This window comes from Apodemus sylvaticus, chromosome 8 (assembly GCF_947179515.1).
Source record: "Apodemus sylvaticus chromosome 8, mApoSyl1.1, whole genome shotgun sequence".
Taxonomy (NCBI): Eukaryota; Metazoa; Chordata; class Mammalia; order Rodentia; family Muridae; genus Apodemus; species Apodemus sylvaticus.
In genome coordinates, this window is record NC_067479.1 from 107162388 (window position 1) to 107177655 (window position 15268).

The 15268-nt window shown below is 39.7% G+C and overlaps 1 protein-coding gene across 2 annotated transcripts in view; it reads right to left on the reverse strand.

Annotated features, from left to right (window-relative positions):
- Positions 1 to 15268, reverse strand: part of Cfap20dc (CFAP20 domain containing) — a 263394-nt gene that overhangs the window by 93962 nt on the left and 154164 nt on the right. For both annotated transcript variants that reach the window (XM_052190249.1, XM_052190250.1), the window contains 2 exons: positions 1950 to 2086; positions 962 to 1124 (listed from right to left, as the gene is read on the reverse strand). In XM_052190249.1, coding sequence (XP_052046209.1) covers positions 962 to 1124; positions 1950 to 2086 — 300 coding nt within the window. The remainder of the gene's footprint in view (positions 1 to 961; positions 1125 to 1949; positions 2087 to 15268) is intronic.

Here is a 15268-nt window from a genome sequence, read left to right on the forward strand (position 1 = left end):
AAGTCTAACAGTAAAGAGTTTTCCAAAAAAAGTCTGGTGAGGTAAGATAAATATTGGAGACAAATTCTGAAATACAATTTAGTATCTAAATAGTAATCCTAGCCACTGATATTTGCTGAGTCCTTCCCTTCCTGGTTCTTGTCACTGCCTCCTCAGCACGGCTTTGAGGCACCGACCATTCGCCACCACAGCCAGAGGCTGGCACAGTGCTTGGCTTGTTTTAAAGAGGAAGAGACGGAGGTTTCAAGGGTGAAGAAGTCTGAACCAGGCCTCAGAGAGTCACTGGAGAGCTGGGCTGCACGTCTGTCATACTCACTTCCTCAGACCAAGATCCATGGGCAATGCTGTCTGTAATGGCCATCAAACTTTCTAACACAAGTAAACTTAACTCAAGTGTTCCCCTTTCCTCATTCACTACAGTCAGCCCGAAAAGGACAGAACATTATAAAACAACTTTAAGTCTTGCGTTCTCCATTTTTCTAATAGATTCAAGCTGCAAGTCACTTTACTTGTGTGTTAGACTTGAGTTCCCAGTCTGAAGTGAGACCAGTCTTCCTACAGAGCTGCTTATTTTTTGTTTTTATTTTTGTTCTTTTTTTTTTACATCAATGACAGAAAATAAACTGTATTCTGCAAACAGAAATGGAAATCAAAAGATAAAAATGGAGTTTCCAAATGATAATGCTAATGAGATGCTATTTTACTTTGGCATCATTGTCAGAAAGCAAACCCAGGACATTGTAGCTATTTAAGATCACACAATAAAAAAAAAAGGCCAGAGAAGACAAGATGGTGCATGCATAGACCTCCGAATGTATGCCAGCAGTCACTAACTACCCTTTCCATTATTCCATGGCCGTTTTCTGGACTTCGCTCACTCCTGAACCCTGCTCGACTCATCTCAGTCAGAACCTCTCTCCTACTTTCTGCTGTCTCTCACTTTCTAGTGACTCCTTCTTACCAGGAAGAGGAGTGGTTTGCTTCACAGGGCGAGTACTTCCTTTCTCTCCTTGCTGTTCAGACTGAGGTGTCAGCAAGGCTGACACGTCCACACTGCTAACACGCTTCTCTTCTGTAGGCTGCTGGCACAACTGGCTGTTTTTGTATCCAATGGATCTTACTGTCTGTAAGGAAAAGGAACTAATATGTATGTTTAAAGATACAGGAACTGCACTTATTTTTGATAAAATCTAGCTAGTAAAAAACTTGGACAAAAAAGTTAGAAAAACCGTAGAGGAACTGATCCTAAAAGATGATGGGAGGGGCTGGCGAGATGGCTCAGCCGGTAAGAGCACTGACTGCTCTTCTGAAGGTCCTGAGTTCAAATCCCCAAAACCACATGGTGGCTCACAACCATCCGTAATGAGATCTGAAGCCCTCTTTTGCAGTGTTTGAAGACAGCCTCAGTGTACTTACATATAACAATAAATAAATCTTAAAAAAAAAAGGTGATGGGAAGGGAACTTAGAGAATCCTAGAAATGGAAGGACAGGGACAACACAGGGCAGAGCAGCAGGCAGGCGGGTCTCCCAGGCATACATGTAAATACCCCATGAGTTCTGCTGCTTGCAACAGGTAGAGGTGAGTAAGACTCACGAAACGCGTGAAAGAACTAAAGGAAGTTAAAAATAAAGGTCAGATCACTCGAGAGTCTGTGTATTGTATGGTTACTGGTCTGCATCCAACCTTTCTTTTGACAGAGAGGCAAAATATGTTCATAAAGGTTTGCCGGTAACAACATGTTTAATAAAAAGACTACAAAAAATTTTAATTATGTTGACATGACAGAAAAAAATTGAAGTCTTTTAAGATCCAAAATTCCTGTTGAAAATTTATAAGCCTACCTCATGCACACAGTCAGGTTCTTCTTCCTTCCCTCTTCCCACAACCGATATTCTGTTAGCAACCCCTGCCCTTGCTTGGGTAAGTTTTCCAACCCTTCTGCCCACCTCAGTGGAGAGCCTTAGGTTATTTCGTCTGCCAGAGAGTGGAGGGGGTCCAAGAACCCTGGACCCAAATGCGATGTGGCAAACATCGTGACTTCTGCTGGTGCGGATGCCGCCTGCTCCACTGCTGATGAACTGGTCTGGTAAAGAAAGGGCGGTCCATTAATGGGGAAGTAACACTGCCAAAAGCACTTCTTCAAGTTCAGTTTTACAGTCAATACCTGTTCAGAATGCAAATAGTGTGTCAGACGTATAGAACGGATAGGGTGTTTCTGATAAGGCAAGAGAACGAAGGATTATGAGAGAAGTTTCAGAAGTGGGGAAGGAGCTGGCACACCTTACATTCCATTTCTCAAACTTGGTCATGCTGCCCGCAACCTGCAGAGAAGGCTCGGAGGTAATTTGGCTGCATGCCAAGTAGGACAGGTGACAGAGAACATCTGCCATCCTTGAAGGGACCTGGTTTGTTTACTTTTTCCTTAAAACCTTCAGGCTTACCCCGTCGCCCTGCTGCGGATGGGCCTCGTACTGTTCTTCTGAACCAGTCACCTGATGACTAAAAGAGCCAGTCACTAGGTGAGTGGACAGGACGTCCATGTTGGATGGAGGAAGAGAGGAAGCAGGAAAGAGTTACTACCTTTTGGAACCGGGACAGCAGAAGGGTAAGATATAGTTGCTAGAGTTTCCCAGTATCATGGTGGAGCCACAAGGATTCACCACCAGAGGAATCAGGTTTTAATATGGCTTACAAGATTAGGTTTTAGTTGTTGGGCTCAGAGATTGAGTTGTCATTGTTTCTGAATTAAGTTTGTGTTGCATTTTCCTTCATGTGATGGTTTGTCTGGGTTCAAGAGAGAAAGGTACAGCGGCAAAGCATGGGTTTGCCAGATGTGCCCCACAAAGGCCGTGGGGGATTTGAAGCATGAGGTTGATGTGGTAGTGACCCACGCCTGGGAACCTAGCAAGTTGGGTGGAGATGTTTTGGGAGTTCCAGGCCAGTGAATCTCTGCAAGATGGCAAGATTAAAACAGGTCAGCGATTGCCCACCAATGTATGGCCGGCCAGGCTGCAGAGGCAGAGGCACAAGTGTGGAAGCAAACTGGTTCTACTTTTTTCAACACATTAGAATATGCCTTTAGCATTTTAAGGCTTTCCATAAGACCCCGGTCTCTTCTTCCAGCGGGTCTAGGCCGTAGTGCCTTCTTCTTGAGTTTGCCTCTCTTCCCGCCTTCATCCTCACTCGCTCTGCTCTCACTTCCTTCTGCCGAGAGCACCCCACACTTTCTGTCCTTGAACCCTCCACTTGAACTGCTCCGTGAACGGTTTGTGTTGGATCACATCCCTCTATACTCTTCAAGAGGAAACACCACATTTGCCATTTCCTTGACTATAATCTCTAGGAAAATGCCTGAGAAACATATAATTCAATATTTGTTTAGTTGTGGTAAATAATTTTATTGAAATTGCTTACCTAAAAAGAAAACAATACAGATTTTGGTGTTCCATTAAAATAATTCTATCTAAATTATTTCTCTATGGAAAAATGTTTTTAGTATCTTAATAAAAATCTGTGTATAGTAATTCTCAAATATTGGTGAGTATACAAATTACCCAAGACACTCTTGCGAATGTTTCGGTGTTCTGTACTCTCTCCAGAATGCAGCCTGAGGTCTTACAGAAAGGGAAGTGTATTATCTCCTTCATATTCCTTCTCTTCCGCTCCTCAATGGCTTCCCTGCTGCTCTCAGAGCCCTTACTGCCTGTAAACACCTCCCCTAGCTATTTCCTTCCACACTACACTGGTGTCCTGCTCTCTCCACACTAAGGCTTTACAGTTCTTCTGTCCAGGTGTCATAGCAGTCATTCCTGGGATGAGAAGGTGCTTACTTCTCTGTCTTTATGCCTGGGTTATCACTTCTTCAGACCTATCTCTGCATCTTTCTCATGAGGATAAAATTCCCCTCATCAGAGAACTTGCTGGAAATTCTCCTTTAAATATCTCCCCAGCAATCCCTGTAGTGCTCCAGTGGAAGAACAGTCAGAGGTGGCTTTCTTTTTGACATGGAGTGAGCTTCTCATATGTTCTTGCTAAGGAAAATGAATGCATCATACTGAGTACAAAGGGAAGCTGGATTAAAACTTCATATAGTCCTAATTATGAATATAATGATAATAATAATGGTAATAATATAGACATCTAGGGTTTTGTGTGTAAATCAATGAGGAAGATGTGAGTGAAGGTTAAGATATACAGGTCACAGTTAGCCAGTTAGGCTCTGAATGTCAGTAGGGCTATCACAGCAGTCTTATGCCTGTTGGGTTACATGCATAACTTCCTACTATCAAACATATACTCATGTGTGTGTGTGTGTGTGTGTGTGTGTGTGTGTGTGTGCACACGTGTGTATGTGTGCATGCACACCCTCCCCCCAACTTGCTTCTGTATTTTTGATATTTACTTATAAATGTCCATTTGAATCAACAGAGCATAGTTTCTCAGTTCTCAGAACATAGTTTCTTGTAGTTACTCAAATTCCAGCCTATTTGTGAAATCTATTATAGACATCATGTGTGTTTTTAAAGATCACGTAGAATGCATACGAGATGAGAGTACTGAGAGCGTCTGTGGGATGCAGTGAGGGCCTATGTGGCCCGAGAACTGTCCAGTTACAAGTTTACCTTTCTCTTCAAATCCCTTACAAGGGCAATTTCCTTGTTTTGTTTTCTCCTCACATTCATTATCTAAATTCAGTTTCCTTCCAACCAGTTGAAGTTTGTTGATGTGAAAGATCATTCATTTTGTATTCTAGGTTCCTGTCTGCCAAGTCCAGTTTGGTGAATGGGAGAAAATGATTAAATTTCACCAAAATTATGGACATAATATAAGATTAAAACAAGGATTCAGGTTGGAGAGTTTAGCAATCACATGAACGAAGTTCCATCCTCAATATTAAAAAAAAATGAACATATCAACTGTTCATCTTACACTTAGACCTTTTTAAATTTAAATGTTTTACTTTTTGAGAATTTTATACGTGAGTACTGTACACGCATATGCCTCTTTCTTCCTCCAACTCCTAGCTCAGCCCACCTGCTTCCATTCAAATTCATGATATCTTAAATTACTGGTACATATATACACACACACATATACACATAACTCATACCATGCACACATACACAGGTGCACATGCATATGAATACAAAACCTACTGAGTGTATTTAGCATGGTATGTGTTTAGGGCTGACACTTGGGATCAACTACTTATCAGGGCTTGCCCTTGGGGAAAACCAATTCTTCATCTCAGCAGTCACCGACTGCTTGAAGCTCATTATCTACGGATGAGACCTGATGAGATATCCCTGATCCACACTGGCCATTACACAGGGCTTTTGGAGGCATTCATATTGTTGAAAATTTATGGGTGCAGCTTCCCCATCATGTCTGGAAGACATTGTCTAACAGCAAGGCAACCTTGTCCTGTGGTTCCTGCAACATCCTGTACCTCTGTTTCCCAAGGCTTCAGTGTAGGGGATGTATTACAGATTTAGCAATTTGGGCTAGCACTTTATGATCATTTTTTGTTGTGTTTTCATCAGTTGTGGATCTCTAATGGTCTGTACCTGTTGCAAAATAAGCTTCTTTGATGATGACAATGAGAACTATACTTATCTGTTAGGATAAGGATCAGTATTAAAATACAACTTGGAAATTTCATTGCTTTAGACAAATGGCAGTAGTAGTTCTCTGGGTAGCTGGCAAGGTTTACAGTATTAGGTACAAAGCTACTCCTATTGAATGAAAACTTAAATCCAATTAGACAGCTATTAGTTACCCTAAAGTATCTCCTGCTATTTTCCCATTCCCAAATAGTAAAATGGGATCCCTTGCCAGGGTGGTCACTGTGGTTCAAAGGCTGTATAGCCAGGGAGGACTGCTGATTACTTTTCTCTCTGAGAAGCTTTCATAGCACCTTATGATACTGAGTCCTAGACATCAGGGAAAAGCTTTCAAGTGAGTTCTAGACTGGATGCTCCTAGTCCTGTGTCTGAAAGTATGGCATCTTTACTTCTTGGGAGGCAGTCAAGGGCAATAGCAATAGACGATCTTGTTCTGGAAGTCTCTTGGACTCTCCCATTGTCAATGATTCTGAGAAGGTTGCTTGTGACTGGAACTAGGGGTTTTGTTAGATATTCTATGGCTCATGTTGGGAGTATTGTCACCTCAAGTAGTACAGCTTCACTGAAACTCTATTCACACACACACACACACACACACACAGAAAGAGACACACACACACACACACACACACAGAGAGAGAGAGAGAGAGAGAGAGAGAGAGAGAGAGAGAGAGAGAGAGATGCAAGATGCATTGTGTTTTACAGTGTGCTTATATAATAATGTTCCTCTATGGATTTATCAAATATCCTTAGTGTTATTTATCTTTCCTCTATCCTCTCCTTTTTATATTATCCTCCCTCTCTGCTGCCCAGTTAAAGTGACCCCTTTTGCATTTTTGTCTTCATATTACTCTTTTTCTTAAAGGAGTCTTTTAATCGATGATAGACGTGCAGAATATTGGTAAACCTGAAATGCTGTCATATCCTAAATCACAGAAAACTAGTATCATGATAGTCTACCAGAGATGAACGCTCAGATAAAGTTTATAGAAAATTAAAGTCTTTATTCTAGATGACTAATACTACACCCAAGTGTTTGGGGGTGGGGAGACCAGAGCAGCCCTGAGTGTCTAGAACACAGAGTTATTAAAGGCGAAAGCCATGTCCTGGGACCTCACTTGGTAGCCACAGGGAGCTCTGGGAAAGTAAACTATTTGACACAAGCAAGTTTACCAGAGGCCCAGAAAAACAGTTACCTGGGAAGGCTGCACAAAAGGCAGTTTAACAAAACCTAAGATAAGTTAGCTAGGGACATCCTGACCTTGGGATCCTAGGATAGAGTTGGGCAATTTTCATGGGATTCCCTATCAAGGAGATCAAATTCTAGTCAAACCTGAAATAGCCTGAGCAGGTATATAAAATGGAGGAAACTTTGCACACTGTCTTGTGCTATCACACTAGGTAATAGCCTGGATTTTAGAAGAGGACCTATTGTCAGGTTTCATTACAGAATAAGCCACCACACTATATTTAAATTTGTCTATTTTTTTTAAAAAAGTTTACATTTTTGGACATAAAAGAGTACAAATGCTCCATTATTTTAGGTAAGTTTAAGATTGATAATACAACGAACATACCAGTTTTGCAAATACTTCTTTGTCTTAATAATTCACTGCTTAGAATCATATTAACTGTCAAAGTTAATTCTCCATTAACGTGCATTACATTATGCATTTGTTTGGATAGGTTCCTAATTAAATCCTACAAGGCAAAGTAATTTAGGTTTGGGTTTTTACAATAAGAAGAAGGACAAAGTTTCTTTTACATGAAAAATCTTAATAGAAGGAAACTATATGCAGAAATGCATGTGCTTTGAATTTTAAAAGTAGCTATTTTAAAGGCTGACATCAATCTGCATAAAAGTAAGGTTAAATATCAAGATTAGATTAAAATCCTGCTTGAGGCATTTCATTTTCTTGAGTTTGTGGAAAGTGAGCTTGATGGAGGTCAGGGATTTACCATTAATTATTTTGCTATTTTACTGATGGGTGCATGCCTTTGTAGTTAGATTGTAAAACCCGAGGCTGTACTCTCTAATTGTCTTTTATAGAAATAAACATTCATTTTTTGGTCTCAAGATACAATGTTCTAATTATTATTGCCATTTAAGCTTGCAAGGCTGTCAAAGCTTAGCCAGCCAGACCTGCTACATTTCAGCCCTTGCCACTGGGTCATGCCTAACACGTTCATCTAACAGTCAACTTGGTGCCAGGGTCCAGATTTTGGGTTAATTTTTATTTTAGTATAGTGTGTTGTTCTATGGCACATATAAAACATGAACAAGGGTTGATTCTAGTGCAACAATATTATTTTGGATGAGGCATCTGACCTTTTAAAGCTGTATCTTCTTCATTCATAAGACTGGGATAACAATGTCCTTAAGTCTTGGCATTTTCTGCTAAGGCTATATAAAACCAGATGTGTTACATACTTGAGTTGTGTCTCTAAGGGAGTAGATGGCTAGTAAACGGGTTGTTAATACCTTCCCATCTTGGATAACATTTAAAGCTTGCAGAACCTATTCACACTGGCTTATTCCTTTCTTCGTTCATTCCTTGGTAGTGATTGGGTGCTGCCTGGCTGGCATTGAGTGAGAAAGGGAGTAAGATGTGATACTGCCTCATCCAACGAGGTTGCACCTTCATGGGGAGGGTGGATAGTAAAAGAAGAAATCAATAAATGGTTCATTGATGATGATTATGGTAAGGATTACAAAGGAAAAATATAAGCAGTTCTAACTTTGCTCAGTAGGGCTTGGTGTCTAATCTCTGGGGTCGAGGAGTTCTCACAGAGACTAAAGGATGATGGATGCCACAGGTACCTATGCAGTTCTCAGTCTTCTCTATGTGTGATGGTCCTACTCCATGTCCATAGACAAAGAAGCTAAGATATGCCCAAAGCCTGAGTAGGGGCTCAAAAACCATGTTTCTACTCATTTGTCTTTTTAAAAAACTTACATGCTGCTGCCCTCATTTAACATGTATTGGGGGGCAGCACATGAGATCCTTCCCTATGCAATATTTGTTTTCTATGCAGTTTTATAAAGTCATCTAAGTAAAAACATGTTATCTCAAAAATGGATGATGAATGACTGTATTGATAGGTACCAAAACTTCATGAATATTATAACCCAATGCATGTCAAGGGACTAATGAGGTCTATGAGAAACTAAGCAGGTGACATATGACTTTAATGTCCTATTTCAAAGGTAGGAGAGCTGGGGTTTGGGGTGGGGAGATGAGAGATGCCTTTAGTGCCTGGTAGGTAAAGCATTCCAAAAGGTATTTGTGGGCTGTGGGGTAACTGATTAATTTGAGAGTCAATGCCCAGTGCACAGTATTCAATCGAAAGCTGTTTTTGACTGTTGGAGACCTGTTAGTCTAGAAGTCATGGAGACATGATGAAAAGAAAAGGAGATAGGTAAATGCCTCAAGGGGAACAGGTTCTGGGGGATTACAATCCATCTTCAACATTCGCAAATAATTAAAACCAATGTGTAGTCTTAGCTCATTAATAGAAAAGCTCGTGACACTTTTTAAAGGCAATAAAATAATATTAACAACTGCAATTAGATTGTATCTTTCTGTGCTGAACTGGATCAGGACCTCAGACAGTGTGGGAAGCTGGGCCAGCTCCACAAGATATGAGGCAGTGTGCAGGACATAGTTTTCTCTACAAGGTCTTGATTTATTGAAAAAGCAAGAATTAGCCTAGTTTTGGTCATTATGCTTAATAAGAAAAATTAAACTAATTTTAAGGGACATAGTTTTTGAGAAAGCTTTCTATTCTGAGTAAGGAGCATAGTTTATTTGGTCCAGGATTTGGGTTGGAATAGGGCATTTTCCCAGAAATCCAGCAGGCTTCTGGGAAATAGTAATGATGATACATCTCCACCACCAGCCTTCTGCTCACGTGCCAGCTCTGCTACTCCGTCACTTTACATCTGTGACAGGCCAGGGTCCTCATTGCCACACCGCCTTCAGTTGGATCTGTGTGACAAGTTCCACAGACTGAGGCATTTGACCTCAACGGGGGGAGGCCTTCTGGAACCAGTTGTGGAACTCTTCGCTGGAGAAAAACTATTGAGCTGTAGTTCTCTTGGCAACTTATCTGTCTTATGTTTCCTATTCCTTTTCTCATTTACAAGATGTTCCTGATAGCCTAGGGTATGATTTGAGCAGGTATAATGTGTACAAAACCATATCTTGAGATGGACTCATTAACCACCACATCATCTCCTGGTAAACCATTGCTTCATTTTATAAATCATTTATGAAATAGTATTGGTAAAAATAAACTTCCCAACAATAATACTTTGTATGGCTGCATGTGTGTCATCGGAAGTAGGTTTTGGTATATTGTTTAAGAAAGCTTTAAATAGGAGAGAATTAAAATAGTTTAAATTTATGTTTTGAAGAGTAATAGAAGAGCAGGAACTAAAAGTTAAACAGTAACTGATCATAAAAATTTACTAGTTTATTTTTTGGAAATTTGCCACTAGCCTAGGTAATTTTTGTGTTTTGAGGAACATAACAATATCCATTCTACCTGGCCGCCTCATTGAACATATCTTTTTGAAGTTGTAATATTTGAATGATTTTGTATTTTGCTGTGCCAAATGGTTATTGTACTGTCTGTCCCGTTGTACTGCTTCACTGAACATAACTTTTCAGTGTTGAAAAACCTGTTTCTTTATGTATAAAAACCCTTGCTTGGGAGCTGCAAAATATACTCAGATTCAAACTGCCTCTGTGTTTGTCTCTGTTTGTCACCACTGAATCCTTAGCTTCAAGAACCCACATTCCAGGGACCCCCCATACCTGGCTGGGGTGGTCTGTGGCAACTGGCGCCCAATGTGTAGGGCTTTCTCTCTCATTTTTTTTTTCCTAAAAAATATTTTTTCAGGTAAGGATAGGATCCATCAAGGGTGCTGCAGACTCCTCGAGTTATAGAGACACATCGAGTTAAGGATGAGAAGGTAAGACTCGTGTCTGTTGGAGAACTGTCAGTCTAGAAGTCATGGGAACATGATGGAAAGAAAAGGAGACAGGTAAATGCCTCAAGAGGAAAAGGCTCTGAACAAGAACAGGGGCATGTTCCTGGCAGTACTGAGTCATACGTTAGAAAGTAGAGTTTGGCAGCATTTTGTGACTTTGTACTGAGTGTCAGTCCACGGTTCCCAGAGGAAGGAAGCCTGTCTTTAGAAAATTGGAAAAAGGTAGGACAAGAGATGAGGAGATTTTATGAAAGCAATGGACCTAAACAGGTTCTGCTTCAGGCAATTTCATTATGGATACAAATCAGAGACCTGCTTTCAGAAAAATCAGAACTGGAATTCTTTGGAGAAGTGCCCTCAGAGGATGAGGTAACTCCTCTGAGGACAAAAGTTAAGTCATATAATACTTCCTCATCTACCGCTAACCTCCCCAAGGCACAACCAGGGGATGATTGGTTTAAAGACGAGGAGCTACAATAACTAGATGATAAAGCAGAGGAATGTGATCCTGGTAGAAAAGGGAATTGTTTTTATAATAAAAATCCTAGGAAAGAAATAGATGATATTTTTGCTACTGCCCCTCCTGCTGTTAAAACAGGATCCGTTAAGCTTGAAAGAAAAATGCCTACGAATAGGGGATTTTTAGGGGCTATAAAAGAAGCTAGGCCAAGAGGAGATTTAGATTTTTGTTTCCCAGTAGTTGTTTTTGAAGAAGAAAAACTCGAATGGGAGCTTCTTCCTTTAAAAACTCTTAAAGAACTACAGTATTCTGTTAAGAATATTGGACCAAGTGCTCCATCTACTTTACAGATTGTGGAAATGTTGACTAGTATGCGCAAAAATTGTTTTAAACAATAAGACAATGTAGCTTAAAATTTATACTAATGTGTAGATAACTAGATAGTTCCTTATACAACAAATAAAAAAATTCCTCAGCATATAGATTTTATAATTTTCCAATATTTATTTCTTTATAATTTTTCTATATAAATCTTTTTCAAGATAGTCAACATATAATATATATATATATGTATATACACACACACACACACACACACACACACACACACACATATATATATATATATATATATATATATATATATATATATATATATATATATATGCAGATACATACCATTTTTGATACAGGGCCTTACTACACAGCCAAGGCTGGCCTCAGACTTAAAGTCCTCCTGCTTTAGCCTTCTGAGGGCTAAGATTCTAAGTGTGCCACCAAATTATGCTTCTATTATATCTTATAAGTGAAAATATTAATATTTTGTAGAGAAATATATTTTAATTTTATAGCAATTTTCAGGAATTTTTAAGCTTCATAATGTATAAAGAAGAATCTACAAAGATTCAATAATTGGTCTAACATAATGAATTAGTAACACGAGTCATTGATATAGTTAGAAAATTAAAATTTTCTAATATGATGTGTCTTGAGAAATCTCTTTTCCCCCTGTCCCCAACAGCATTATTTCCTGCTTCTAGAGGTAATCATTACATGTATCTAAAGCTTCTGCATGTGTAACACCTACTGCACAATGCTTTTTTATTACATAAGTGGGACCATATTGGAATATGTTTCTAGGCTTCTATTTTTGAAATCATATTCCAGACCATCACAGAGTACACTGATCTTTGCATAGCTACACAATAGCTCACCATATGTCTATTGACCCAGTTTCCAATTGTACATAAGTACATAAGCCTTTGGGTCTTGTTATTTTAAGCAGCGTTATAACAAATATCTAAAGGAGAAATGTTGTCAGGAATGGGAGCGCATATCTGTGATCTCTATGTTTAGGAGGTCAAGGCAGAGGGGTCTGTAAAACTTAAATTCAAGAAGGGGATGGAACACAAAGATTGGTATAAGAATAATCACATGCCTATTCTGTGGATTAAATGCAATTTATTAGTTAATGCTATGTGTATTAATATATGAGTTACATAGAAAAAATTCAGTGTATAATTGGTTTTTGATATGTTTGCTTCAAAAGGCCTCAGAAGCACTGATTAATATCCTTCTAAGAAGTATATATTTGTGTATGTTTGTGTGTCTGTGTGAGAGTGTCAGTGTAGGTGCACAAGAAGGCAAGAAGGAGGTATAAGGTGTCTTTCTCTATGAAACCCTGTTATTTCTGTGAGTCAGGGTCACTCCCTGAGTCTGGGCTCTTCTTTGCTTGGCTAGGCTAGAAGGCAGCAAGCATTCAAGATCATGATCCTTCTTTATATTCCTCAGATCTGGGTGACTGGTATGGTCAGGATGCCTGACTTTGTTCATGGGTGCTGAGATCTAAACTTTGGATCTCATGTTTGCACAATGACCAATCCTAACTCTCTATGCATTTCCAGTTTCCAATATCCATTCTAAATTCTTTCTAGACTGAAAAAATTTAATGAAGAAATGTGATCAGTTGTGCTGTTTTATTTTACCGTAGATAGGGAAAGAGGATATATATAATTCAAGTGCAAGATGAATTTAACTTTAACCAGAATTTTATCTCCTTTGTGGAGAATCCCCTGGAAAATTATTTAGCTCTATTCTAGGAACCCAAGATCAAGGTGTCCCAGTTAATTTATTTTGGCTTCTGTTAAACTGCCTACTTGTACAAACCTCCCCTTCCAGTTAACTGCTTATCTTAGCTTCTGTTATACTACTTGCTTGTGCAAAACCTCCTCTCCAGCTGCTATTAAAGATAACAACGCTTGATTTTGTCTTTAAAAATCCCCTGTGGTGAAAATTTCTAGAACAAAACACCAATGCCTTATGCTCTAAGATCAAGCATTGACAAATTGGACCTCATAAAATTGCAAAGCTTCTGTAAGGCAAAGGACACTGTCAATAGGACAAAATAGTACCCACAGATTGGGAAATGATCTTTACCAACCCTATATCCTATAGAGGGCTAACATCCAAAATATACAAAGAACTCAAGATGTTAGATTCCAGAGAACCACATAACCCTATTAATAAAAATAGGGTACAGACCTAGACAGAGAATTCTCAACTGAGGAATCTCAAATGGCTGAGAAGCACCTAAAATAATGTTCAATATCCTTCATCATCAGGGAAATGTAAAAATCAAAATGACCCCGAGATTCTACCTCACATTAGTCAGAATGGCTAAGATAAAAAACAAAACAAAACAAAACATATGTGACAGCAGATGCTAGCAAGGATGTGGAAAAAGAGGAACCATTACTGGTGGGATTTCAAGCTGATAAAAACACTCTGGAAATCAGTCTGGCAATTCCTCAGAAAATTGAACATAGTATTACCTGAGGACCCAGTTATTCCACTCCTGGGCATATACCCAAAAGATGGTCCAACATATAACAAGGGCCCATGCTACATGTGGTGGCTATTCCTGGTTGTCAACTTGACTATATCTGGAATAAACTACAGTCTAGAATTGGAAGGCTCAGAGATATAAGTTTCTGACCTGGATCTTGGCATGGAGACCTTGAAGCATAGTGGCTAAGACAAGGAGATCTCCGAGGTCAAGATCTTTTGGGATTAAAGGCATGGATGCACATGCCTTTAATCTGGGCCACACCCTCTGCTGGAGACCTACAGCCTTTAATCTGGACTACACCCTCTGCTGGAGATATATAAGGACATTGGAAGAAGGAAGACTCTCTTTTACTCTTCCTTGCCTGCTTGCTTCGTGGGACTGAGAAACTGCTAGATCCTTGGACTTTCATCCACAGCTGCTGCTGATCATTGTTGGGGAGTTGGACTATAGACTGTAAGTCATTGACAAATTCCCTAACTATATAAAGACTATCCATACGTTCTGTGACTCTAGAGAACCCAAACTAATACACTCCACTATGTTCATAGCAGCCATATTTATAATAGCCAGAAGTTAGAAACAAGCCAGATGTCTCTCAACAGAAGAATGGATACAGAAAATGTGGTACATTTACACAATGGAGTACTACGGAGCTATTAAAAACAATGACTTCATGAAATGGATAGAATTAGAAAATGTCATCCTGAGTGAGGCAACCCATTCACAAAAGATGTACATGGAATGTACTTACTGATAAGTGGATATTAGTCAAAAGAAACTCAGAATACTCATGATACCATCCATAGACCATATGAAACCCAAGAAGGAAGAAGACCACACCAAAGTGTGACTGCTATAGTCCTACTCAGAAGGAGGAAGAAATTAATTTCAGGAAGTAGAGGGAGAGAGGGATCTGGGAAGAAGAGAGGAGGGGAAAGGAAAAAGAGAGGCGGTTCTGATATGGGAGGAGACGGGGTGGGGGTGGGGGTGGGGGGAGAAGTACAGAGGCTCAGGAATTTGAAAGGAGATGTGTAGCAGTGAGGGAGGGGGAACTGGGTGTAGCCACTAGAAAGTCCCAGATGCCAGGGACCCAAGAGGTTCCCAGGACCCAACAGGGAGGACATTAGCCAAAATACCCAACAAAGTGAGGATATGGCATGCACTCACTGATAAGTGGATATTAGACCAAAATCTCGGAATACCCATGATACAGTTCATAGACTACATGAAGCTCAGTGAGAAGGAACACCAAAGTGTGGATGTCCTTCTTAGAAAGGGGAACAAAATACTTATAGGAGGAAATACAGTGACAACGTGTGGAGCAGAGTCTAAAAGAA